Source organism: Mastacembelus armatus, chromosome 13 (assembly GCF_900324485.2).
Source record: "Mastacembelus armatus chromosome 13, fMasArm1.2, whole genome shotgun sequence".
NCBI lineage: Eukaryota > Metazoa > Chordata > Actinopteri > Synbranchiformes > Mastacembelidae > Mastacembelus > Mastacembelus armatus.
This window is the reverse complement of record NC_046645.1, coordinates 16,276,061-16,303,720: the sequence shown is the minus strand read 5'-3', so window position 1 is coordinate 16,303,720 and position 27,660 is coordinate 16,276,061. Positions and strand designations below refer to the sequence as shown.

The following is a 27,660-nucleotide window of genomic DNA, read 5'->3' as shown; positions in this document are numbered from 1 at the left end:
TTTCACAACCGCTTTCTTTTTTTTTTTTTTTTTTTTTTTTTTATTATTCCTCGTTTCCTTCTTCCTTCGCTCAGCTGGACTCTGACGCACCGAGCAGCATTGACGGCGGCGTCAGAAGGTTCCGCCTTCCCCACTACTGCTCAATGAAGGAGGACCGAGAGAGAGGGGGGGGGGCCGTGGAGCTCACTCAGCCTCCCCAGCATGCAGCCCCGCCCCAACCTGCAGCCACCATCCAACGTACCAACCTGTGGAGCCTGCCTTTATATTTTTAGCATCTTCTTTTTCCTCTCCCGGGCAGAGAACAGTTGCAGACAGCACAGGAGCTGCTCTCACGAGAAAGGGCTGAAATGTAAGCAGATGGCTTTTGGTGAGGTTCGAGTTTGTCGGTGTTGCCTAATAATTCACTGAGGTCCGGTTCAGCCTTGGAACTGAACTGCATTTCATGAGATCATTTATAGGTAGCTTTGTTTTTTCTTTTAACGACTTTCTTCACAAGCGTGGGACAGCGGCACCAACACAAGCACGCACACAGGCGCAGACTGCAGCTGATCACACAGCACTCTAAAAATAGAGCTTTCTGAAGCACGTGTTGACGTTCAGTGCCGATGCCAGCGTGGCCTGCTGCACAATAAATGACGTCACGGCAGCGTGAGATAGGATAACCTCTTGTTAAGAGTGCCTGGCAGTAAACCTCCTGCTTGTGCCTCCATGTGGAGTGATGGTGCACCTGCACCCATTAAGAGCCCACCGATGTCTGCAGTAACGCAGTTGGCTTTTTCTGCTCCATGATAAACTGCAGCCGATGTCAGTTCAAGAAGCTTTATCTTGGATTAAAAACAGGACGGTCAGGTTTCATCTTTTCTCCCCGTCACACTTAGTCATTTTTAAAACACATTAAAACTGGACATCTTGTAGAGCTGTGGCTCCCAACCTCACTGTGACCCTTACAGCCGGGTCAGCCAAAGTGATTTTTCACTTTTGCTTGTCTTGTGTCTAATAGTTTTAAAGGTTTTTCACAAGAAGAAAGACAATACATGGAAAGTCCCAGATAACGGAGAGTAATTTAGCGTCACAAAAAACCTTTTTCGTTCAGTGTCTTATCGAGTTCTCATTATCCATCCTAGGATCTGTCTCATGTCTCCACCTTAGTAAGCCAATGTCCCAGGTCATAATATGTACAATAGTTCCTGACTGTGACTAACTTTTCTATCATGCCTTAAAATACTGTGCATATTGCAGCTTTCCTGATGGGTTAAGATGCCCTTAACATGTTGCCAGATTTTATATATACATATAAAAGGAGACAAAGTGATAGAAGTGCACACTCAGCCAAGCACACAACGCAGAAGGGTCAATAATATATAAATAAAAAAAACCTGATCCAGGTAATCAGCAGAGGGTAGAGCAGGGATAGTTGGAAAACAAGCACAGCAGAGGCCCTCGAAGCCTAAAATTGCCCCCCTCTGCTCTAGAGTAAGACCTGAAGACTTGATGGATTCATTGGAGCTCAGAAGAAGCTGGGTGGCACTGGGCCTTTTGGAGTGGCCCAGTCAGACCCAGACCTCAACCCAATAGAGATGCTGTGAAATGACCTCAAGAGAGCAATTTAGACCAGACATCCTAAGAATAAGGCTGAGCTGAAGCAGTTCTGTAAGGAAGAGTGGTCCAAAATTCCTCCTGAACATTGTGCAGGTCTTATCCACAAAGTGCTTGCTTGAGGTTATTGCTGCCAAGCATAGTTCAACCAGTTATTAAAACTCTGTTGCCAATACTTTTTTCATCATGACTTTGTATGTTTAGTGGGTAAGTTGAAAAAAAGTCATGAAACATTATGACTTTTTGTTTTTATTATTTTAGAAATATTATGTTTGTTGATATTTGTGTCTTTGGTGGAGATCAAATCACATTTCATGACCAGTATATGCAGAAAACCAAGAAACTGCAAACAGTGCCATTATTGCATTAAACTGTAACTTAATAAAAAAAACAAAAAAAAAACAAAACTGCAAATAACTAAGTCACCAAAATATTCAATACACACACTTGCTTTTAGAAATCACACACATTTCTGAATATAACCAGTGTGCTGTGAATATGTCTCATGTAAATGTATATGTAATTATACAGTCAATACACCTGTACCTGGAATATCCAGTCACTGGTGAATCAGTATCCTGGTCACAGACTATAGCTTGAAGACAAAAGACCACTCCAAGCAACTCAACAAAAAGGATAAATTGAGAAAGGCCACCAAGACACTGCTCCGAAGGACTTACATGCTTTTTCTTCTGCCTGAGCAACAAGTAAAAAATCTGATATTAAATCACAGCTACAGTTTTATAGAATTCATGTGGGTGACTCCACAGTCAATTATAAGAAAGTTCTGTGGGCTATTGAGAGCTTCGGAACTTCCATCAGAATAATCGCTATGATTGGTGTGAACCAAGCACTGCACATCATCACAAACACACCATCCATGTTGTGATGGATGGTGTTGGCAGCATCATGCGGTCAGAATGCTTCTCAGCAGCAGGCCCTGAAAGCTTGTGAAGATGTTGGATACAACAGACTACTGATTAGTTATTGTTTCTTAATTAGGCACAGAATATACATGCATGTTGGCAGTTTAGTCACAGTGTTTAAAACAAAACTAAAAGGTTTCTATCAAATCAAAATCAGCTTTTTTTTGCAATTTATGATCAGCAATTTTTCAGCACTAGCCATTCTGTCTTATTTTAACTAATGTTTTCTGTATTTACGTATCTTATCACATAGTAGTTGTTACTGTTAGTGGTAAAACCCAACATTCATGCACATATTTCCAGCTGCCTTTTCACATACAACGGAGAGTCTCCTGATAGTTTAGATCTAACTGCAGACTTTTTAATTATTCTACTCTACTATAACTGAGTAACAAGAACTTTAATCTTCAGAACTAGAAGACAGGCATTATGGTAAGCTGCATTCAAATATGTTAGAGGCACACTATTTCAGTTAAAACAGGTTCATCTTTGGCAAACAGGTTGTTATAAAAGCATATCTCTGCCAATATGAAAACAATGTGAAACATGCTGTCCTGCTGATTCAGAGTGCAAGTGCTATGATTGTAACAATATTCCATCTAAAGATAGTGCAATAGAGATTTTCCACTACTTTTAGTCAAAATGTAATTAAAAGGGGTTTTCTCTATTTGAAGTAGTTACTGTGACTCCTGTGATGATCATTCTTAAGTTATGATGGTCAGTGCAGATAACTGCTAACTAGAATAAAAAGTCAGGTGTAATTACAACAAACGTACAATATAGACTTCTTTTACATAGTGGTAGAGACAGTAAGATTAAAAAAAAAAAAAGGCTCCAAATAGAAATGATGATAGGCATCAACAGAGTTCATGTTTGTGTATTCACCAACAAATCTGTCTTGCTGGTTGTGGCTTCAGTCTCAGTGTCCAAGTGGCCGGTCATCATATGTGCTATACCTCTTCACGTGGATTCGTCGGACACGCTCACGAAGCTCAGCTCCTCCTGACCCCTCCTCCTCCTCACTGTGAGAGCCGGAGTTGTTGTAGCTTCGACGTGTGGCCTCCAGCAGAGAGTTGTCGGGCAGCGGCATTGTCTCATACAGCAGTGTGTTCAGAGTCTCCTCGTAGATACGAGCCTCAGGAAACTCCACCTGATTTAGAAAAAGACAGATACTTATACATTTCGAATACATGTACTCAATCTCTATGTGTTCCAAGCAAAATAGCTGATGGCACAGAAAAAGTGCAGTACGTTTCCTAGAAAAATACAGTGCCACCCATGTTGTCAGTATTGATTTACTACAAATCATTGCTCTTGACAATGGAACTAGCCTACAACAGATCTCCAGGCTCTTTGGGTTGCTAAGAGTAACTTTTGTGCCAACAGCATGCAGTTATTTTCTAAGTGCTGTCATGTTTTTGACATATACAAATCATACAGCGTACCATCTCCCACTGATGTGATGGAATGTGACATTATTCTTTGCGTGGAATTTAAATTAACTTGCAAAAAGTCAAGTATGTAGTCTAGGTTTATTGGTGAATACATAAAAATGAACTCTGTTGATGCCTATACAAAACTGAAAATATATTGCCATTTATATGCTTTTTTTGGGCAGACATATATAATATATTGCACACAAATGTAATTCATTGGTTCTGATCTCATCATTCATGAATGTGTTTATGTAGGTGCTATATAAATATCAAGGAATAATATGGTCTGTTCTCACTTGTTTAAAATAGCTGAGTCTTAACCTCCCTTTTAAAAAAATACTTTGTTACAAGAACCATCTGTATATCTGTTATGTAGGACAGCTATAACCTATAACCTTATTCTGCTGTCTGTCGGTTGACAGGTGGATAGATTTTTCAAACCGCGCAGGCAAGCTGGCAACATAGTATCAATATCAGAAGGATTGGATATTGACTATTTATTGGTAAATGTGATAGTGCAGGGGGATGTGATACTCCTCCATGCACATGTTTTCACTGTGCGTTGTAAAGGGAAATTTCTAAGCGCATGTTGGCATGGGTGCAGTTTTCTAAATCTGAAAATCTTCAATGCATCCTGCAGTCTCATAACTGTAGGCCGCAGGTTACTGTTAATGTGCATAAACATGCAGCAGGTCAGTTTCTCACTCATATATTGGAAACAGGTTTTAAATACAGTATGTTTATAAGTGACATAACTGACATAAGCAGCCATTTCGTTTTTGTTTTTATGTGTGTCACATGAATGTCTTTAAATTTTTAAAAGCAGTTAAATGTTCTCAGGTTAAAATAGTGTTATTTAAAGCAAACCACTGTGCACCTAATATGCGTGGTGTACAAGGGTGTGCTAAACTGTACAAGACAGCCTGATAATTGTAGGGTAAAAACAAGCATATAATCTTGCAAAGAGGCAGGAGCATTTTAGACTGTCATAGTAGAAATTTAATTGCATCTTCACTTAAATGCATATTTGCATATGTATGCAAACGTCAAACAGGCCTTTATCTTGACTGCCTTACCACCACTCAGCAGGTCAGATCACAACCTGGTCTTACCACAGATCTGTTATAAACCCTGTGTACTGAAGCAGCCTGCAACCACCATCACAGTCAGGAAATGGACACCTGAGGCAACTGAGTCTCTAAGGGACTGCTTTGAATGCACAGATTGGAACATATTGCTGGGAGCAGAAGGAAACAGCATGGACACTGACAGACAGGTTGACTGTTTCATGGATTACATCAACTTGTACAGACACACTGTTAAACCTACAAAGTCTGCATGCTGTTTCCCTAATAACAAGCCCTGGATCACCAGTGACATCAAGGCAATCCTTAATCAGAAAAGCTGCTGCTTAGAAAATAGCAAGTATTTCATATGGATCAAATATGTATAGAAACATTTGATTCAAAAACGATTCATCAATGCAGTTTGCTTACAGAGAACACACTGGTGTGGATGATGCTGTCCTCTACATGTTTCACTGTGTTTTGTCTCATCTGGAAGAACCTGCAGTGAGGATTATGTTCTTTGATTTGTCAAGTGCATTCAATATCATCCAACCAACCAGAGGCCTGATAAAATCCTTAAATGACTGGACTCAAAAACTGCCTCCTACTGAACACCTCTAAAACCAAGGAGATGGTAGTGACTTTTCAAAGGTCTAAACCCACCCCTTATCCAGTCAACATCTGTGGTGTGGACATTGAAGTGGTGCCAGCCTACAAATTTCCAGATGTACACTATGATAAAAACTTGGACTGGTCACTGAACACATTCTATACAAAAAAGGGCAGAGATGACTTTTCCTCCTAAAGCAACTTAGGTCCTTTGACATCTGCAGGAAGATGCTGCACATTATACCAAACTATGGTATCAAGTTTTGCTGTTTGTGGCTGGACAAACTGTTGCAAAAAGCTGATTCAGCAAGTGGAATGAGGCTGGACTCACTGGAGGCTGTGATGAAGAGATGCACACAGAAAAAGGTAGAGGCCATCCTGGAATACACTGACTATCCCCTTCGCAACATCCTGATGGAGCAGAGAAGCAGCTGCAGTGGACGACTCACTTCACTGCACTGCACGACTCACTTCACTGCACTGCAGTAATGAATGCTACAGCTTCGCCAATGACACATGACTACTGACTACTCTCACCACTGACTTACTCATTACCTTCAAGATTACCTGAATTTAGCTTTGGGGATGAATAAAGTTTATCTTGTCCTATCTCATTACCTTACTATTTCTCTTATCTACATTTTGTAAGATTTTCTTTTTACAATGCCACTTTGACAATGAATTTTCTACTGTCACGTTGCGCAATTTATCTACTACATTTATTTTCTGTGTTTAATGGTTGATGCTTTACCACTGATGTGCTGTTTTTGGTCATGCATAGGGGTAGAAAGCTGAAAACTGCAGGTTATCCACATACATGGCAAAGAAATCTAAATTATCCAGGAGACAAGTAGATGACAATGACAATTTTCAAAATTTCCACTCCTCAATTAAATATAGCACTAAATAAAAGATGTCTCTGTTTCCCTCATCAAAAAAAAAAAAAAATAGTTGTGATCTCTCACATGCTCACCTTAGTCTGCTTCTTCTCTGTGGCATAGACAATGGAGGTGCAGCACACCTCAGCCAGTTTGCGCCCCTGGCCATAAAAGGACCAGCAACAGATCTCATCTCCAATCACATCTTTCATGAAGAGGACACGGCCATTGAAGCTGAGAGAGAGCCTGTCAAATAGCTCAATGTTCTTCAACAGGTTGTCATCCGAGTTACTGTTGAGACAAAAGCAAAAATAATGTCGAGCAGAAGTGTTCATCAGAAAAAGCAATTATTTTACAGGGGTCAATGATGAAGTCATGTGACCCCTGGAAGAAGGCTTTCTTACCTGGTGTAGGAGTACTTGTTATTGCTTCTGTTGTACACAAGCTTTACCACAGGCTTACATAGGAAAGAAAATATATATCAGGATTTCGTTTTGTAATATTTGAATATGCAAACTATTAATTAACTTTAAGTAGGCATCATTCATTTGGCAGGAGTATTATGACAAGAAAGCAGAAAACCAATGTACTTAAATATGGATATTAAAGTGTATTCATATGGAAAAGGTTAAGGAAAATGTTATCTTTATCATAGAATAGCTGCTAAATAAGATTAACCGTAATGGCTAATGGTATTTTATCTTCTAAGAGTCAAAGATAAATCCTCCAAAAAGACTAACCACAAGAGCATTTTTATCTGGACTTTATTAAGATTGTGGGGAGATGCTGATCTGTAGTGACTGCTCTGCATTCACCTTGCTGGAGGACTGGATAAGCCTCTCCTCTTCCTTACTGGAGGTCACCACAGGTATAACACACAGGGGTTGCTCTTTATTGCCCTGTCAACCAGAAGTCAGGATACATAAGAAGTTTTAAGCATTATTCATACAGGATGAAGAAACAAGTAAAAGTCGTGTGCAACATTACTATGGAGGGTTTTTGGCTTCTTTATACAATTTGCAATTCAATATGGAATTTGGCCATTTGAAAACTGAACAGAAGCACTATGGATATAAGATTGTTTAAAATTTAAATTTATTATTTATTTTATTATTTTTTAATTATTTGTATAGCACAATTCATACAGAGATTCATACATAGTTATTAATACTTTAAAGACCTCATAGTACCATATTATCCTAATAGAGAACTTCACTCTCAGAGAGCAGGTCTACTTGTGGATCCCAGAGTTTCCAAAAGGGAAGAATTGGAGGCCGAGCCTCTAGCTATCAAGCTCTTCTCCTGTGGAACCAGCTCCCAGTCTGGGTTCAGGAGGCAGACACCCTCTCTACTTTTATGTTTAGACTTAAAACTTTCCTTTTTGACAAAGCTCAAAGGACTGGCTCGACCCTGAACCACCCCTTAGTTATGCTCACTGACAGTGTCTACGGGGTGGACCTATACAGTATGGCATCACCCACAGGTTTAAGCACAGCAAGAATGAAGAAGTTTTAAGCACCAGTCACCAGTCAGTACATTTTTGGCCATTATGCACATCGCCATGTTGCTTTTGCTGAGCCAGAAGTACCATGTTTGGGCAATAAGGCAGTGTCTGTGAGCCAATCAGCAGCAAGCTTGTTGAATGTACACGCCTCCTAGAAAGATCGGCAAATCCATTCCTACCATTGAGGGCAAGGTAGCCCAAAGCCATAACGTTTATAGATAAAGCAACTTGTCACTAATCCCCATGTGGGGGTTAAACTAGGCGACATGGATTAAAAGAGGCACCTGACTGCTCAGTTATTTACCTTAATATCTTGTGTTACGGAGCAATTATTGACAAAAATTAGGAATATTAAAAGCATGTTCAAACAAAGACGACAAAGCCAAAATAACTACTGTGGCAATAATAGTGACTTGGCACTGATTTTTCAATGGAAGTCAATGGGAACCGGGACTTGTTGGACTCGTTGACTAACCTGGAAGGCAAGCTTGCTATGTCCACCCCTTCTACAGTCATTGGTTATGCTGCTATAAGCCTAGACTGCCTGAAACCACATCGGTGCACTGAGCTCCTCTCGCCTCTTCCCTCCCTCTCTGTCTGTAACTTCTGCAGGTATCCCTGGTCCTGGAGCTGTATATTGCTGATGTGCAATACATCTTTTGATAACTCCACAAAACTAAAAAAGTTCAACACAAAAAACGGAAATTCTTCTTTTATTAACAACCTGCACAGTGCTGGTACAGTGTTTTGCACAACACATTTGCCATGAATCATTTTTGGAGCTGACAACATCGAACAGTTCTTTTAAATACGGCCATGGATCGGGAATGTCTTGCTTTTCCAAATCTGCTGCATTGTCGTCAGACAATACTCCCTGTATCCCTTTATTCCCCCATTTAAATGTAGGGAATAAAAGTAAAAAGACATCAGACAAATAAATACTCAGGTAAAGTAAATGAGTTATTAATCCGTGGGTCACGTGCATGCCGAACCGTGGGTCATGATCTGCACGGATCACGGATCAGCTGTGATCCTTTGCACGCCTGCTGAACAATATGATCATCATGAAGGAGAATTTATTACAGTGTTGGGAGTAAAGCAAAAATGACACCATTACACTACATTTTAGCATTTTAGAATGCCTAGTCATACTTCTGTGGTTATTTTGGTGAAAGTAATGCAAAAGTAGTGTAACACATTACAATTCAGAAACAGTTATACTGTAATGTAACTAATTACAATAATTAGTAATGTATAATGTATTATATTTTGGGAGTAACTTACTCAACACTGATAACAGGACTATTGGATTGGGTGGACTTCAGCTTGGTGTACTGAATGAACTGACAACTCATAATGAATGAATGACTGCCAGTGTTCAATGTCTAGATATATCTGAGGTATGGATAAGAAAAAAAGCTGTGAGTTCTATGCAAGCTGTGTTTTAAGACAATGGGTCAACCTAGGGTGTAGGGGTTACTGTAGCTGCACCTATTAGAGCAGATTATCTGTTAATATCTACAGTAAATAATGAATTTAGTTACATCTATATTACACACTCACTACAAAGTACACACATGCCTTTACAAATGCATGGCATGTACAAGACGTCTTAGTACTAAGCAAAACGGATTATCTTCCATAGAGTAAGACAACATTTATGTATCGCTAACACAGAGGCAGCTGCTCATTTTATTGTTTTCATTTAGCGCATAATATGTAATTTGGGAGGTGTTAGTAGTGTCTTGATAGTTTTTGCTACATGTGAGCAACAGAAACACCCTAAGACCATGCTTTGCTCTGCATGTTGCTGACACAGTCTAAGTAATGGACCTTGGGAGGCAGGATTTCATTCATAAACTACTGGACATGATGATGAATAAATGCCAGTGAGTTTGGAATTCAATGACTTGCTGCAGCACAATCTGTGTCCCCAGAAAATCAAAGGTTGTGTAAAATAGGCAGACATTTCTGTGAACATCTGTCAGTATCATGCATCCCCAACAACACACCTACAGAGACTGTACAGCAAACTGTATTCTTGCCACTCCCACAGATATAAACATACACTGTGGTCAGCAAATCAAATCTGTGCATCTGAGTGGCTTTGCTGCACAGGTAAAACGATCTCACAAGTGCAGCAAATGCATAATCAGGTCAAGGCGCTAACAGCAGTGCTGCAGACTGAAGAAATTTAGATACTGCCAAAAGTATAACGAAATATCAAGATAATAGCTATAAACATTTTTTTTCAAGGACAACATGATATTTTTTTTAGTTAAACTGGCCTTTTACAGGTTTCTAAACTGGTATAAAGGAGTGCATGGTTTATACATACATTTATAGTTCGCCCACATTAACAACTTGTCAACAGACCATTTCACATCAACAACAGAAGTTTGCTGTGCGAAAAAGCGGCATTTTTTTTTTCCGCCCCCACGTTGATTTTGCCCACTTTTCGCCAGAGAAAGGAACAACTCGTGACATTTATTTGCATTGTGTCTGGTGCATAAATGCCTTAACACAGTAAATTAGACACCTGTTGACTTAGGGCAAGAACAGCGTCTCCTCCTCATTTCTCAGGCTGTCTGAATATCGACTGTGTCGAAGTGTGACTTATAGTCCGGAAAATACGGTATATCATGAATTCCTAACAGAATTAGTGGATGCTGATAAAATGAAATAAGATCACAATCAATGTGATTTTGAAATTAGTGGATGCTGATAAAATGAAATAAGATCACAATCAATGTGATTTTGAAATCAACTGTGACTAACCTGCAGAGTGTTTTGACAAAGCTCCAGCAGGCCCGGGATGAGGTAATACTTTGCCTCAGCCAGTAGCTCTTGGACAGCCTGACGGCCCTTGGGTAGGGTGACTGTGCCATCACGCAGATAGCACAGGATGCTGCCAAAGTGTTTCCCACTGCGATCAATCAGGATCCAACCTGAATGAAGACAAAATAAAATGATCTCATTAATTCCAGGCTATGTCACTAGTGATCATGATGAGCAACAGGTGTGCTATTTAATTTTTTTAATTTTACATTAACAGAAGATAAGATAATATTTGTGAACTCATTTCCCTAAATATGCAATTAAGTAAAGTCATGTGTTTTGTTTAGCTATACAATCAGTCACAGATTATAGTCTGTCTACACAGAATAGTCAACTTATCTCTGCAGATCAGAGATGGCTTACCTTCTTTATCAGTAAACACTTCCTTCTTTCCACTGAACATAGCTTTCAGCATGGAGTTCTGCCTGGTTAGTACTTGCAGTGTGGTGTAAAACAGGGTCCCACCAACATTAAGTCGGACATACTTGTTGCCTAGGCCAACTGCTCCCTGATAACTGCAGGTTTTGGTCTTGGGAGAGGTCAGAGGAGTGGCTGCGGAGGTGGAGTCAGACAGCGTGTAATGCTGGGGCAAGCAGCTGTCTCCGGACATGTCCCTTTGGAGGTAGATAACCACCCTGCAGACGGAGGTCCGAAAGTCCCCCGCCGTGGTGACAGCTACTGATGAGGCCACCACAAACTCTTACTGCTCCAGATCATTCCTGACAAAACACAGCGTCCTGAAATGGAGCTGAAAATTCTCTAGGGAGTTACACAGTAAAGAACTAATGTTGGTTTAGACTATTTTTACTTGGTAAAGACCCAGTGGATGAAGGAATGTATCACACTACATGGTAGATACCACCTACCTCTTATTTCCCCTTTCGGTTAAATTTAATGTGGCTTGGCTGGACACTAACGGCCTTTACACACCAGAGGAGAATTTCCTAAGCGATTACTTTGCATGTTAATTTTTTCAAACCAATAACTTGTCAACAGACAATTACACAGACAGAAATATGCTGTGAGAAAAGTGGCATTTTCTTCCGTCCCCACATTGATCTTTACGAAATATTCGCTGGCAACAGGAACATCTCTGACCAATCACAATGCAGTTTGTTGGAAGGTCACTTAAAAACATTTAACCTGTCAGACCATCTTATTAATCTTGTTTTGCCTAACAGAGTTCCTACAAAGGCAACGAGTACAAGGACAATGTATGAAAGAATACAGCTCAAGGGCTTCATTATGACACTGGTCTGTTTATATCTGACTGAGTAGTTCGCAGACAACAGTGACTAAGTGAAATCTTTTGCCAGCTAGTCTAGTTATCTAACTGCATAACCTTGCAACATTTTATATCATTAATAGTACACAATAACGAGCAACATATAACATAACTTTGCAGTTTATTATTATTTATCTGAGAATCATGACAGAATATGAACAGCACATTTCCTGTTACTACCCTAAGGGACTATATTTATTGGCATTATACACTGCATGAGTGTGCCTGGGTTAAACTGTTTGTGCTGTATTGGGTGCACGCAAAATTTCACTTTTTTATGCTTTTATTTCATAAAATCTCAACAAGGTCATCAGCGCTAATAGAGGAATACATATTTTGTAACATAATGTTGTAAAAACCGTAGTCGCATATTCGCGTTTGATGTGAGCATCTGTGGTGCGTTTAACTCACCTCCGAATTTTTCGTTTTTTCGTGACGTTGATTAGAGTCGTTCCTGGTGTGTAAAGGCCTTAAGGGGTGTTTGTAGTTAGCTAGTTCCCTTCTTAATCTAACAGCCTACTTCTAACTTCGAAGTGTGTTAGCGTTATGTAACACAACCCATTACTATCTAGGTCACAGCAGTGATTTAAAAAAAAAAAAAATCAACATTTTTTGTTGTAGCATGTGTTTAATCTCTTAACGTTAAGCTAAACGCCGACTCTTGACGAAGTTTCCACTGAAAGTCCAACGTTACCTCTCATGGCTAGCTAACGAACCTAGCTTAACACATTAGTATGTTAGCTAGCATTACTTTATCTTGTAATTACTTGGCAAAGTAACAGCTACGTTAACTAGCCTGACGTTAGCTATTACGGAGTCAACAGCAAGGGTGGCGTAAAAGTTTTCTTCGGTCCTAAGTTAGCTGTCAGTAACTCCTTAAAAGAAATCCCTTTGGAGTAGCTAAATTCTTTATATCGTCAAAATCCCTAGTAATGTGGGAAATAGTTGTGGTCTTCTAGGCCAAATAACTAATAGCAGCAAAATCTTAATAGTGAGTTCGACTAATATCGCTCTCTTGCTACTTCGTACGCAGTTAACGCTAGGCATTATGTTATTGTTAGCTTATACTGAATACTGTGGCCAAACTGGCTATGAATGCTAAACAAGCGAGCTATGATATAAGAAAAGCTGTAAGTAGTAAGTTCGTGGTTAGTGGGTCAATACACACCACAACGTGCCTAACCACAAAATAACATTTTGTAAAGACTGTACCGTCTCCACATTTGTATGTCCAACTAAACAAAAATCACACTAAATCACTAGATTTGTCAATAAAGTAAACTTAACGTTCCTCGGTTCATCCAGCAATGAACGACACGTAACAGGAGACTGGATCACCAACTTACCGATCTGTCCGTGCTGTCATTAGCCGCACACTGTACGGTGAATTAACCTCTTTGTCGTTGTTGGTCGGACATCTACAACACTATTAAGATTGAAGTTGTTAAAGTATGAAAAGATAATAGTTCTGTTCGTCCTTCTTCTACCAATGAGATCACGGCAGGATGCACTTTTGCAAAAATGCTGCCCCCAACAGTCAGTAACGCGCATTGTGAGCATTTCTATCCTGACCGTCCATCATCTAGCATCAGGGCAGCTATCCTTTGTCCCCTGCATTCACTGGAAGCATGTTAGGTGACATTCATGTAATGCATTTAAAAAGAATAAGAGCATAGTTTGTTTTAAGTATCATTGTAACACAAGATTTAGATTTAAACTCAAAACATATTGAGTTATAATAAGAACTTAGCAATTTTGACTTTACTAAGTAATCATTTTGAATTAGTAGTATATATATATAGTATTAGTAGTATTTTTCTGGTTAAAATAGGTTTCCACAGGCTCTCAAAACAGATGCAGTTAGTGGAACACTCTTTATAAACTGTATATTTCTGGGGGAAAGTTATGGCAACACAAAGGTTAGGTTTAGGCCGCTTGCAAGTTAGTTAATTTACGAGGAAAATGTCATATTCATGTCTTCTACTGGTAAAGTTTACTAGTGACTAAATCATCACTGCATGGCAACTTAAATATGAGATTTGATCAGTTTTGTACATTTGTATATACGCACTACAATACGGCAATTTTCCGTAGATTTATGGTAAACATTTCCGGTTAAATTTCAAAATAAATGCCACCGAATCTAGAAATCTTTGATAGCCATCGCTGTTTGGGCCGTATTAAAGTACAACACATTTAAGTTAACATTTGCTTTTATTATGGGTATTGGAAATGATCAAGGAGCGTTAGACGTAAAGCAAAACAACACACACACACACACACACGCATTATGTGCCGGTGTCGTTTGGTTTCCTTGGCAGCAGCAGCAGCAGCAGCGGGAGGAGGAGGAGGAGGAGGAGCGTTGTCTGGTTTAGTGTTAGAGTCTCTTTGCTTTTGCCACATAGTCACCCAACACAGAGGCAGCGGGCATAGTGGTTTGAACTGGTAAAACATAATTTTCTGTCTCCAATGTAGATAAGCTCGGTATGTATTAAGGTAGCTTTCTGACCAACTTAACTGGTCTAATAGAGAGTAGCGTGTTTGTTTGAGCGGTTGTCCAAGTAGCTTTTGTGAGCAGGCTAATTGGCGAAATGTAGCTAACGTAAGCTAACTAGCCGAGGCAATGTAGTTAACAATTTTTAGCAAGTTAATGTTAGCTAAAGCTTAGCATTACATTAACACATTTAGCCAAGGACACAGCAGAAGAAGTAACGTTACCATAATGTATTTGAAACCCCATTTATTTGATAACGTTACTTTAAATCACTATAGTAATTTTGAAGTTATCGTTAAATCTGGGTTACTTAAACTTAACGTTAGCTAATTTACACATGATACATTATAAGTCAGCGGTAATGTCAACCAAATGATTGAGTTAACATTACACCTGCAGCAACAAACTTAGACGGTAGCTATAATCTAGTATTAACTAAAGCTAACAGTTTGATGCAATATAAAGCGCTCTCACGGCTTGCCATATGGTGGTCTGTCAATGAAGGGCATAGTTCAACGAAATCTTTGTTTTTGCATTAGCAAATAGGCCATATGTTAACCAGTGTTATTAGCAACTAGGCGACTGGAGTTAAGACATACTGTCAGCAAAAAAGACATTGTTACTATGTCATAGCTGGATAGTAAGCCACTTAGCAGCATAAGTGACGTTATCAATCTATTAATGTGAATGTAAACTTATTTAAGTAACAATTCCGACCGTATTTGTGAAATATGCCTTGTAAAAGATAGATGTCCACTGCAAAGCCCACGTTTTATTTTTTTGAAATGTGTGTACTAATGTGTTTTATCCATTTCTTCACGCTCATTTTTGGTCTGCTTTCTGACAGGCCCTGTGGCCATGGCTAAAGACCCATTAGCAGAGGCGGGCTTTTATTTTGATGAACTCAACAAGCTACGGGTACTAGAGCCTGATGTTAGCCAGAAGACCTCAGAGCTCAAGGAAGAGTGTAAAGAATTTGTGGACAGTAAGCAGTGAAGATTTTGCTAAATCTATTTGGTCATGATCATTCCCCCATTGAATATCAGCAGGAAGTGAAGATATATAAATCTGTGATATCTTCTGCAGAAATCGGCCAGTTCCAGAAGACAGTTGGAGGACTTATTGAGCTGGTTGATGAATTGGCAAAAGAAGCAGAGACAGAAAAGATGAAGGTAAGCCTGATGTTTAAACTTGAATTTCATTATTGCCATCCTCATATGCCAAAGATTTGAACTACCTGAAATGGTTAAACCGTTTAAATCGCCTTTGTTGCTTTTAGGTACAATATGGATGTACAGATCTGAGCAACACCTTACTAATTATCATTCTGTACTTTCGTGTTTAGGCAATAGGAGCCAGAAACCTTTTAAAGTCAGTGGCAAAACAAAGGGAGGCTCAACAGCAGCAGCTTCAGGCTCTCATTGCAGAGAAAAAGATGCAGCTTGAAAGGTAAGCAACACATGGATCCACTTCATAACCTAGCCAAAACAGTGCAAAGTGGTATTTGGTCAGGTTAAATCTGAATAAGTGGGTTGTCCCACAAGTGAACAAAGTGTCATGTGTATCAACAGCATTTTTATAGTAATGTATTAGCCTATACTTACAGGTTGTTTAGAGGTCAGTTAAATGCTTGGCCTCTCCAATTGTTGCATAATCTCTGTCAGTGCTCCAAGATGTTTGTAATGTCTCCGATTCAAGTCCACCTTAGGACAATCTCCACCTTAAAATGAATCTCCACAAGAACTGCTGCCACAGCATCTACAAATTTATTGTCATACATAAACCAATTTGCTGCTAGTCACTTTAAGGGTACAATGTGTAATGTGTGAAAGATTTAGCAGCATCTAGTGATGAGATTGAAAACTTCTGATCACCCCTCACACCCCACCCCTATTTCCAGGTTTGAGGGAGTGTACGATGGACATCACTTTTAAAATAAAATGTCAGTATTATAGGACTGCAAACCAAACCATGTCTACTGTGTCACCATTTACTTTAAGACCTCAAAGTGCACCAGAATCTCCCTTTGATCTACACTGGGATTTAATGGACTGCTTTCTTCCAAGCCCAAACAAAACTAACCAGTCACTTGCCCATATTCTGATTTAATATAGTTAGGACTCTTAAGCTGGCAGTTGACATGTTCATAATGTGATTTTCAATAGTGACTTTCCACGTTTTCAATAAGAAAAAACAGCCAAAAAGAAATCTGTAGCTTTCACAGCATTCAGCGCAATATCATTACTTGATAAAAACTGACAGAAGTCAGCACGTGTTGTTGCTTCAATATTAAAAGAAATTTACAATTTAGTTCAAATAGTATTAATTATGCAGCTATGTTTTGATGAAATAAGTTACTGTCATGACATCTGGTGACTTCTTGTGACAAGTAATGGATTTTGTTTTATAGCATTTCTCAGAAGGTTGGTTTTCTTTTTCCTTGTTTCAGATATCGTATTGAGTATGAAGCTTTGTCCAAAGTGGAGTCTGAGCAGAATGAGTTCATTGACCAGTTTATTCTGCAAAAGTGAAGCTGTGACGAGACTGCAGAAAATGTACGACTTCTGCAATCATGCTTCTAGAGTGCCTGTTCCATTTTCTCTGGGTGATACCCACTTTAGAGAATTACTCTGCTGCACTTCTTTTTCTGAAGCAATCCCAAAGCTCTAACTTTATCCTAAAACCTTTGCACCTCCTCTTTCCACCTTATTTCTGCCATGTTTCAGCCAGCTGCCTGCTGTACCTGTTCAACTGTGGTCAGTAGGCTTGAGGATGGACAGTACTCTTTTGTTCACACCAAATGTCTCAACATCAACATCTCAGACATTAAAGAAGATGGAGCTGTTTATACAAAGGAATATTATTTATACTATTTATACTTAAGAATTACTATGTATATGTTTTATTACCTTTTGTATCAACTGAAGCCCGGCATGTGCATGTATTTGTAAATACATTTTGATTTTAAATAAGAGAAAAAAAGTTGACATCTTGATTTGATGATCTAAGTGTTCTTGTCATTTTTTCCATCCTCTTGGTATTAACCAGTCTGTGGGAACAATATAAGAGGATAAGTCCCCTCACATCAGTTTTTCTTCTGTATATTATTGTCTTTCACATGCTAATTAAGTTGACAGATGGTTACACTTGAATAAATACAATATGTTACACAAGAAAATGTGGTATCCTATTTGCAATTTTTTGTTTGCAAAACACAAAAAATACAAGTCTTTTAAAGTGCAAACAAAACAATGTACAGATGTGGCTAAAGGTGTTTGCACCCATCCACTTTTTTGCACCTCTTTATTGCTTGCAAGTGTGGTAGTCTCAAAAATGAAGGTTAGTCACTGTACACTAGTTCATGTCTATAATGTAACTTAGACTTGAAGTACACATTGTAATATAAGATAGCTAAGCTATAGTTATTGAGAAATAATTTATTACACAGTCAACACATTTCAATCTCAGAACAGTATTTACACTTCAATACATTACTTAACTGAGAAGTGTTAGTGTAAATAACCACAGATAAGTAATAGTGTTGCATTATTATAGTTGTCACCCACTTTTTCACTGACAGATGAAATACTGAAGCGCTCAGACGCAGGACACTTTATAAACCTCACTTCTTCTTGGTATACTGTAAGTTAAAAAAAATTACAACATTATGGTGTGTATTTGTTTTAACTTCATAATAAAAATGATCTTCATTCTTACTTTATCAATAATCCAGTCAGCATCTGCTATAGCCCTTTGGATTATCATTCGTAACCTGCCTGGATCATCTTCATCAGAGTGACTGTTGAAACTCTGGAAACAAAAAGTAGAGCAACATTTTTTAGATATAGATAACCATATAATTAGTTTATATTACTAGGTGAACCTAATAAACTGGCAAGTGAGTGTATGCCAGCAGTATAAAGAAAAACCAACACACAGGTGGTGTCCCAATTCAGGGACCACATCCTCAAAGGCTGCATCTGAAAGCCGACTGCCCATTTCGCAGACTCCTTCAAATGCAGCCTTCTTTCACTGGGAAAGGAAGACTTCATCTGTTGTATTCTTCGTGGCTCAACATATTCCAACATTCTTTGTGTGCCTGTGACGACAAGAGAATATACCGTTGTCCAACTCTGGTCCAACTATAACTGTGAAGGTTGCTAGGCAACAGGTGTGATGCTTCATCAGTTGGTGGGAACAGTGGGTGACGCAAATAGGAAATCCTCCATATATGGGGCCTTCTCATTTCAGTTCAGCCCATAGTTCAGACTATGCAGTCTGCAGCTGCTATGAAGGCGACACCTTTTCAGACCCCTGAATTGGGACACAGTTATACACACAGAGTGTGGGGTCTGGTTGTGGAGGAAATTGAAAGGTTAATGCCAACATGTCTGCTGAGGGAAAACGGCTGGCGTTTTTTTGAATACTGATAGTACATTTCCATCTCTTTAGTACGTCTACTGTCACAGAGGAATAACCAAGAATAAGTGATAAATGAATACTGTACACTAGAAGGTCTCATTTTACATTTTTTTTCCAGTTACTGAGCTGTGACAGCAGATGGCAGCAGCCTCTGCTCTATATCAAAGTTTAATCTATCAGGGACAATGGCAGAAGTATTGCAAGTCTCTAAAATACATGCCTAGGTGTATACATAGTTAATTAATCTACAGCTGATGATGTATCTAGCATCCCTTGGTATTCTTATTGGCCACATATTTTCTTTGTTAGCAAACAGCTCAACAACCATCACTTGCAAATGTGTACCATTATCAGTTCAGTCTCACAGGAAGATTTAAAAATTACTTAAAAAAATCAACTGAAAACCATTTCTCTGTCCACAGTCCATGTATATAAAGAGCTCACCTGTCTTATGGCATGTCGATAGTGCTGCTGCATTGCTGTGGTTGGCAACAGCCTGCAACATCTGAGCAGATATCTATAGAGCTGCACTGGGGTCTGGATTAACTCAGCCCCAACTAAAGGTGGCATTCCTTTCTCCTTGGAAGTGAACTACTGTTAGTGAAAATATAAGATAAACATTCAGATCAATGACAATATTTCAGTGTTATAGGATTCAAGATGTAAGAACTTTGTATTGACATTCCCATACAAAGCCCTGAAAGAGGAATGGGGACCTCGTGGATTGTAAAGGTGGGGTCACAGGCTCAGTTCACCTTTGCACTTGTAAAAACTCAGCTCAAATACCCCTTCGGCTAATCATGGAGGGTCACGTTAACTGAACAGTAAGTTCCGCTACAATATAATATAGCTAATGCTATGTTATCAGACGGCGGTTCATCATATCTAGACAGAAATTTTCTGTTTTATATAAAAGTACCTTCCAGTGTTTACAATAAGAGGCCTTTAAATTGTGATACTGATTTTCTTTCGAGCTATGAAACAGTATCATTAAGCCAAGAATCTGTTTACGTGACCATGCAAAGACCTAACAACTAAGAATGCCATCTTCAAATGTTTTATTTGTACCATTTATACCAAACATCCTGTGGCGTCTTTAATCCTACTGTTAGCTACCTGAGGCTGTCAGCTAACGTTACATAGCTGTCAATACTTTCATTAGCTAGCTAGCTAACATATACTGTTAAGCTTAGCTTACTTCTTTCGCTACAGACCGTAATGAAGGCAGTCAGTGGTCAAAATCTCCTTGCAGTCACATTACTACACTACACTACACTACACTACACTCCTCCTCCTCCTCCTCCTCCTCCTCCTCCTCTTCTTCTTCTTCTTCTTCTTCCTCCTCCACCTCCTCTTTTTCCTTCTCCTCCCTCGTCTTCTTCTTCTTGTGCAACTATTTCAGCCAGTTTAGACGCAACTAAGCTTATTACTGGCCTCCACTAATAGTTGACGTTATGTTTCTTCAACTATTTAAATTAGATTTTTGAGTTTAATCAGTTATTTGCAAAAATCTTTATTAATAATAATAATAATAATAGTAATAATAATAATAATCTTGGCCTATGATGGACTGATGACCTGTCCAGGGTGTACCCCTGCCTTTCTCCCAAAGAGAGCTGGGATAGGCTCCAGCAGATCCTGTGACCCTAATTAGGAATAAGCGGGTATAGATGATGGATGGATGGATGAATAATAATCTATTTATATTATTATTTATTTTATTATTATTATTTGTGGTTGGCAAACAACAAACTGGTGTAATATCGTCACCAACTGGAAAGGCGTGTGTTTCGGAATTCTTACTAACCTCTCGCTCTTTCTAATGCGAAATATACTAATTACAGTTACATAAAGCAAATCACATTTAAAGAAAAATAAGAAAATGAATCTTTATCAAATTTGTCCACCTCAGTTATTTAAATAACAAATAACTTTTATCATCTGACCTTCTCTGTAACAAACCATCCATCCATCCACCCATCCATTCATAATCTATACCTGCTTATTCCTTAACCAGGGTCACAGGGATCTGCTGGAGCCTATCCCAGCTCTCTCTGGGTGGAAGGCAGGGGTACACCCTGGACAGGTCACCAGTTGTAACAAACCACATAAATAAAATGAACCTTTGATCTTCTAAAAGGTTAATATCAATTCCCTCCCCTCAGCCTTATAACATACATAACATAGTCTGCAGTCTCAGCCTGATCACACATTTCAGTTTTCACTTTTATGTTTTCCTATTATAAATAGGTTGCTGTATAGCTCTGTATGCCCACATCATACCCTATACCCCCCCCCCTTATTTCACCTTGTGCTTCTTTCCTTTGAATTGTTCCAGCCACCTTCCTTTTCTTTCTCCCATTGCTTCAGCCACCTTCCTTTCAACCTTTGTTTAATTTTTGTCTTCATTTCTGCTTTACTAAAATATACTGTAATGTCTATGTAATTATTTTTTGTGCAAATATTATGCTTCACAAAAATGCAACAAATAATGAAAGGTCATTATTTGTTGCATTTTTGTTAGTACAGCTGCTTGACTGTCTGAATGACTGTTAGTGGTTAGTGATGCACTGGAGTCTGAGCATATTACTGCTCACAAAATGCTTACTTCTTCATGCCACTGCAATACTAACATTATTGCCAGCATCTCCCCAGTATATAGTGATAAACCAATGCTAATTCCTGCTCCAACTATAACTTTGAATTACAGTGACTATGATATTAAAATTATATTATATACTGCCTGTTTCCCTCTTCTTTCTGTATTGCATGAAGAGGCTGCTCTGTTTCTCTGTTATCCCAGTTATGTTGCCATTTTTGAATAAGCTTGCTTTGTATTATTCTTGTGCTTCGGCGTTGCTAAATGAAATTCCCATTGTGTCTTTATACTTCCTAGTGACTGTAGTATTACATCCCTATTAACTCACCTGCTGTCCTTTTAATGTTCATGTGGTTAAGTCTGAGCAGTGTTCAGATATTTCGTTGACTATGTCCTGTCTATTGTGAGGTGATAAAGACATGAAAAACAGCTAAAGGAGTGTTTTAACAGCACAGGACTGTCTCAAAGCTTGAGCCTGCAATTTTGTTGTTAAGGCAGTGAGGGAAAAAAAGAACTTAGGTTTTTATTAAAAAGCACAAAGTTTATAAAACAGCTGTTAATGTGAGTGCTGAGAGCAGTGACCCTTAAAGTGTTGTAAAATAAGTTACTCATTTGTCCCCAAAATGTCCCCCTTATTACACTTCATCCTTGGAGGTCTGTTATAGACTGAATTAGTGCTTATCATTCATTGTGTCTAACACAGTTCATAATATTCAAAGGATATATTAATTAACACTGGATTTCACTATTAAGTATTTATTATTAGTATTATTATTGGTGTTATTAACAATAATACTAATAATAGTAATAAAAGAAGACAATAAGATAATAATAAAAAGAAGAAGAAGAAACATTGTATGAATGGTGAATCCATTATGTTAGGAATGCTTATGTGTAATGCATACTCCTGTCCAAAACAAGATTTTAAAAGCTTTAATATTACAGTATGCATTGTCACAAAGGAAATGTGATGAACAGGAATTATTGTACATTTTTTGATAATAATTATACTAGTTATTATTTATATTTTTTCAAAATTAAATATCAAAGTTTTGACATAAAAAACTTATGATAACAATTTCACAAACAATTGTCAGTGAACAGGATAGTATTGGACAAAACTTTCCATTACTAAAGATTATTGTCTGGTTGTTGCAGAACAGTGGCTTTTTGAGAATAAACATGCATGTTGTAATTTATAATAATAATGCAAATGCATGCTCAAGTGTATCTTGTTTAAAAATGTTAAATGTTACAGTTTTGAGTAAAGCTGTGTCATTTTACAGATAGATTCATGGTTGAGGAATCTGGGTTAAATATCTTCAAAGTCACAATACAATAAAAAGACTTTTTGAAACAAGGATAAAACAAGGCATAAATAATTGGGTTTAATGTTGAATTGAAGTAACCCAACCAAACAAATGCTTCAAAAATGGCAGGAGGTGTGATAAAGCCAGTGTAGGCATCGATTACCGAATTTATAAAAAAAGGCATCCAACAAAAGATGTATGCACCAAGGACAATACTTAGGGTCTTTGCAGCTTTGTGCTCAGACTGCTTAATCAACCCATCTCTTCTTCTGTCATTTAAACACATGTTCATATCTTCAATCTTTTTTATATGCTCTTTAGCCACAATAAATATTTTAGTGTACAGACAAACCATTACAGTGCAGGGAAAGAAAAAACAGATAACACTGTCTAAAACCCCCCAAAGGCGGTTAAAGAGAAGGTTACAACTACCAAGACAGCTTATGGATAAGATATATTCCTCTAACCCTGCCATATTAGCCTTTGAGTAAAGTAATCCATAGGAGTAGAGAGCAGCCAGTGCCCAGCTGGCACAAACCATAATCCAAGCTACTGACATTGTGATGTTCCTAGAATAGTGCATCGGACTGCATATTGCTTGTTGTCTGTCTACAGCAATGCAAATTAGATGGAAGATAGACAGAGTGGTAAGAAACACATCAAAACAGGAGTGCAGCAAACAGAAAGCATCACCAAAGAACCAGCAGCCATTAATGGTCCGAGTGGTACTGAATGGCATTACAATAACACCCACAAGAAGGTCCACAACAGCAAGTGATACAACAAGGACATTTGTAGGATTCTGCAACTGCTTGAAATGACTTATTGATACAATGACAACAGAGTTCCCTAAAATGGTAATCAGCATGCCTACAGTAAACAAAAAATAGAGGGCAAATGTGGTCCCCACATTGAATTGTGCCCTAGCACATGAGGTGTTAGAACCTGGAAAACAGTACTGCTCCTGAGACAGGTCACCAGTCATCATAAACCAAAAGACATTTGAGATAACCCAACAAAGCCCAAACAGAGAGAGGTCCATGGGACAAACATATCTCAGTCTTTTTAAAAAAGATGCAGTAAAGAGGCAGTCCACAAATCATCTGATGCAGTGTGTGATCCAATCAAAAGCCGGTTATTAAAATTCATGTAAATTGATGTTCTTTTCTCTCTCTTCTATCCACTCACCCCAACCGGTCGAGGCAGATGGCCGCCCAAACTGAGCCTGGTTCTGCTGGAGCTTTTTTCTTCCATTAAAGGGAGTTTTTCCTCTCCACTGTTGCAAAGTGCTTGCTCATAAGGGATTTTTGGGGTTTTTTATTTTTGCAAAGTGCCTTGAGATGATTTGTATTGTGATTTGGCGCTATACAAATAAATTGAATTGAATTGAAAAATTGAATGTAAAACAGTTCAAGAATCAGTATTATGTCGTGCCATTTTCCCAGGTTTTATTGAAATTTATGTAGTTTGATGTCTTAATGTAGGCATACTGGGCAGCATGGTGACTGAGTGGAAAATGGATGGATGGATGTAGGCGTACTCTGAAATTAAAGTATAGAACAAATAAAGAACTGGACATAAAAGAGATCATAGAATCATATTGTTTAACAGAATTGAATCAAAATTTTAGAATCACAAGGTTGAGGTTGTACTCAGTTGTAATGGAAAATCACCTAAACTGAGCTGAGTCGAGTAGAGTTAGTAGTGCTAAAATTGTGTAATAGAAAAGTGGCATAAGGATTGCCCAGTAAAAGCCAGGGCTCATCTATAACTAGAGAGGTGCTGGTGAACCTCACCCTTTTGTCTGTAACCCCCTCCCATCCACTAATCCAGGTTAATCTAACACATGAGGATGGTTCCACCGAGCTGGACGCTTTCCATATCTCTGGGACAGACTCCTGCTTATCAGACTAGCAATTAGCACAGCAACTGGGGATGCGGACCACTCCACCAGTCCACCATTGAGATGAGGGCACTTGATGATCATCTATTTCAGTGGGGCTTTCAGATTACCCAACCTGTTCACATATTGACCTCAGGTCATGACCACAATAAACTCTGGTTTCATGTCATCCATTCTCCTCATCCAAGTGTTATCCTCGGATTCTCCTGGTTACGCCTCCACAAACCCCAGATCAACTGGTCAATTAGTGAGATCATTGAGTGGATTCCACTATGCTCTGTTACTTGTCTTCAAGAGGCTTGATTGAGTGTGTGGCACCCTCAGCCTCCTTTGAAACCTTCTGATCTACAATACATCCCAGAGGAATATAGAGACCTTTGTAAAGTGTTCAGTCAGAGTCACCTTGGGATCGTCTTTACCTGCTGTTGAAGCCTGAGACTGAAACCACGAATACCTACATGCAGGGAGCCTGTAGGCAGGACTAATCAGACCATCTTTCTCCCCAGCAAGCACTGGTTCCTTTATTGTAGAGCTCCCTCAGACCCTGCATTAAATAACTGGGCCTCAGTAGCATCACTGTTAAGAACCATTACTCCCTGCCTCCACTTTCCTCAGCAATGGAATGTCTCGAGGGGGCCCAGGTTTTCATCAAACTGGATATCTGGAATGCTTACTACCTGATCCAGATTTGCGGGGGGGGGGGGGGGGGGGGGCTGGGATTTGCCAATCCATCCATCCATCCATCCATCCATCCATTTTCTATACCCACTTATTCCTTAACCAGGGTCACAGGGATGCCTTTAAAACATTTAAGATCTAGTTTTATTCTGCCCCCAGTCTTCAGGATGCACTGCCACCAGAGACACCACCCAACAAGCTGTTGACCTAAACCCAATTGAGCATCTCTGGAGAGACCCGAAAATGGCTGTCCACCAACGTTCACCATCCAACCTGACAGAACTGGAGAGGATCTGCAAGGAAGAATGGCAGAGGATCCCCAAATCCAGGTGTGAAAAACTTGTTGCATCATTCCCAAGAAGACTCATGGCTGTACTAGCTCAAAAGGGTGCTTCTACTCAATACTGAGCACAGGGTCTGAATACTTATGACCATGTGATATTTCAGTTTTTCTTTTTTAATAAATTTGCAAAAATGTCTACATTTCTGGTTTTTTCTGTCAAGATGGGGTGCTGAGTGTACATTAATGAGAAATAAAATGAACTTTTTTGATTTTGGCAAAAGGCTGCAATGACACAAAGAGTGAAAACTTTAAAGGGGTCTGAATACTTTCCGTACCCACTGTGTCATGACAATTTCTCTACAAGAGCAAAAGTGTGGTCAACATCCAAAAAACACTAATATTATATCATATAGCAGCTAAGTAATGGCAGGTGCACACTGCACGATTTCCATTAGTCCTTTGTCATTGCTGCTTGTCAGACCGTACGACTGATCCCCATTTCACACTGTAGGATCTCATGTCATAATGTCAGACTGTACCACAGTAAAGATCTCAAGTAGGAGGCCTCCGTAACTTACAATTACCCACATTAAAAAGGCTAGTAAACTAATGTTAGCTAAAGTTTACACTGCCAAAAGTAACATCACACAATGAGGTACATCATTCACCGACACTGGCAGTGAAGAATCTTATTTTGTACTAAAATAATATAAATCGAGAAAAATAAAATTTCTTTTGGTGACGCAGTCAGGAAGTCCTCTGTAGACTTGATTGTCTCATTTTGGCTCGGCCCAACGTTCAGTCTATGCGGTCTATGTAGGCTATGTAGGCTGCATCTTTGTATACCGTATCCTTCGAAGGATGCAGCCCCTGAATTGGAACAGATGCATACAATGCAGAACTGACAAAGACTCTTGGATGAGAGGCGAAACATAATTCCACCTTTAAAAACCAAGTCCAGATGATTTCTTTTTAAAGCTTGTTTTGATTGTGACCATCTGAATGACTGAGAACCTTCACACACATATTGTATATGATGTTTTTGGATTATTATTGCTGCTGCATAAATGGGTGTGTTGCATTTTACTGTGGTATATGTTTAGGGTTGGGCTAATTTTTACTTTTTTTTTTTTACTTCATATACTGTTAGGTAGTTTAATCTACAGTAATGCATCAGACTGTATAAGATCATCATATGTTTGTAGTGTTGCTGTTCTGTAAGAACCTTGTATCTCTAAAAAGTCAACTTTTCAACAGCTCAGAAAACGGTGCATTTCCAGCTAGTCCAGGAGGGTATTGTAGTTTATTTAGCTTGCAAAGTAGGATAATTTTCACACATAGAGAGGAATATTTAATCCTTCTGTTTGTCACAAACACTCAAAATCAACACATTTAGAGATGCTTAGTTTCCACTGGACAGGAAGAGGATGAAAAATCTTCATCTGAAAAGGAGCTAAAGCTGTCAGACAAATGAAGAGGAATTTAATAATTTTGTACAATTTCAGTATGCCATGTTGATAAATGTTTATTGTATATTGTTTACACCTTGGGCATTGATGTTACATAGGATTTTGATTTTTACTTTGCGTATAAATATATAGATGCATATTTTTGCAGTTAATAAACATTAACAAACAATGCCATAGTGGACAGACATTCAATTTAGGTAACACTTTACCACTTTAAGGTAAATACACTGTCAAGTGTAGTGTAAAATAAAGTGTTACCCAGTCTTATTATTTATATTTAACCTGACTGGTTATTATTAACCTTTAAAATGAAGGACATTTTAAATGTTTTACATGTTAATTCTGTATACCAACCCTTCTATA

The 27,660-nt window shown here is 38.7% G+C and overlaps 4 protein-coding genes across 6 annotated transcripts; 1 reads left to right on the top strand and 3 right to left on the bottom strand.

The window, feature by feature from the left end:
* Positions 1–1,827: 1,827 nt before the first annotated feature.
* tnfaip1 (tumor necrosis factor, alpha-induced protein 1 (endothelial)) lies at positions 1,828–13,656 on the bottom strand. The gene is made up of 7 exons (XM_026298502.1): positions 13,486–13,656; positions 11,218–11,573; positions 10,795–10,964; positions 7,328–7,411; positions 6,917–6,969; positions 6,608–6,803; positions 1,828–3,672 (listed from the first exon to the last, which is right to left on the bottom strand). The coding sequence occupies exons 2-7, from the start codon at positions 11,462–11,464 to the stop codon at positions 3,442–3,444; spliced, it is 981 nt and encodes a 326-aa protein (XP_026154287.1). The 5' UTR covers positions 11,465–11,573; positions 13,486–13,656; the 3' UTR covers positions 1,828–3,441.
* Positions 13,657–14,471: 815 nt separating this feature from the next.
* ift20 (intraflagellar transport 20 homolog (Chlamydomonas)) lies at positions 14,472–17,716 on the top strand. Its single transcript, XM_026299106.2, has 5 exons — positions 14,472–14,584; positions 15,481–15,618; positions 15,720–15,805; positions 15,979–16,082; positions 17,083–17,716. Exons 2-5 carry the CDS (start codon positions 15,492–15,494, stop codon positions 17,162–17,164), a joined length of 399 nt encoding a protein of 132 aa, XP_026154891.1. The 5' UTR covers positions 14,472–14,584; positions 15,481–15,491; the 3' UTR covers positions 17,165–17,716.
* lyrm9 (LYR motif containing 9) lies at positions 17,465–20,391 on the bottom strand. 3 transcript variants are annotated; one of them, XM_026299107.2, is made up of 5 exons: positions 20,254–20,391; positions 19,500–19,649; positions 18,351–18,443; positions 18,200–18,273; positions 17,465–17,682 (listed from the first exon to the last, which is right to left on the bottom strand). In XM_026299107.2, the coding sequence occupies exons 2-4, from the start codon at positions 19,623–19,625 to the stop codon at positions 18,256–18,258; spliced, it is 237 nt and encodes a 78-aa protein (XP_026154892.1). In that variant the 5' UTR covers positions 19,626–19,649; positions 20,254–20,391; the 3' UTR covers positions 17,465–17,682; positions 18,200–18,255. The 3 variants fall into 3 exon arrangements, with proteins under 3 accessions (XP_026154892.1, XP_026154893.1, XP_026154894.1); XM_026299108.2 differs by having other exon boundaries at positions 20,270–20,368; XM_026299109.2 differs by lacking the exon at positions 20,254–20,391 and adding an exon at positions 20,124–20,244.
* A 2,538-nt stretch (positions 20,392–22,929) lies between these two features.
* On the bottom strand, positions 22,930–23,949 carry LOC113134610 (trace amine-associated receptor 13c-like). Its single transcript, XM_026314070.2, has one exon. The coding sequence runs from the start codon at positions 23,947–23,949 to the stop codon at positions 22,930–22,932; it is 1,020 nt and encodes a 339-aa protein (XP_026169855.2).
* Positions 23,950–27,660: the final 3,711 nt, after the last annotated feature.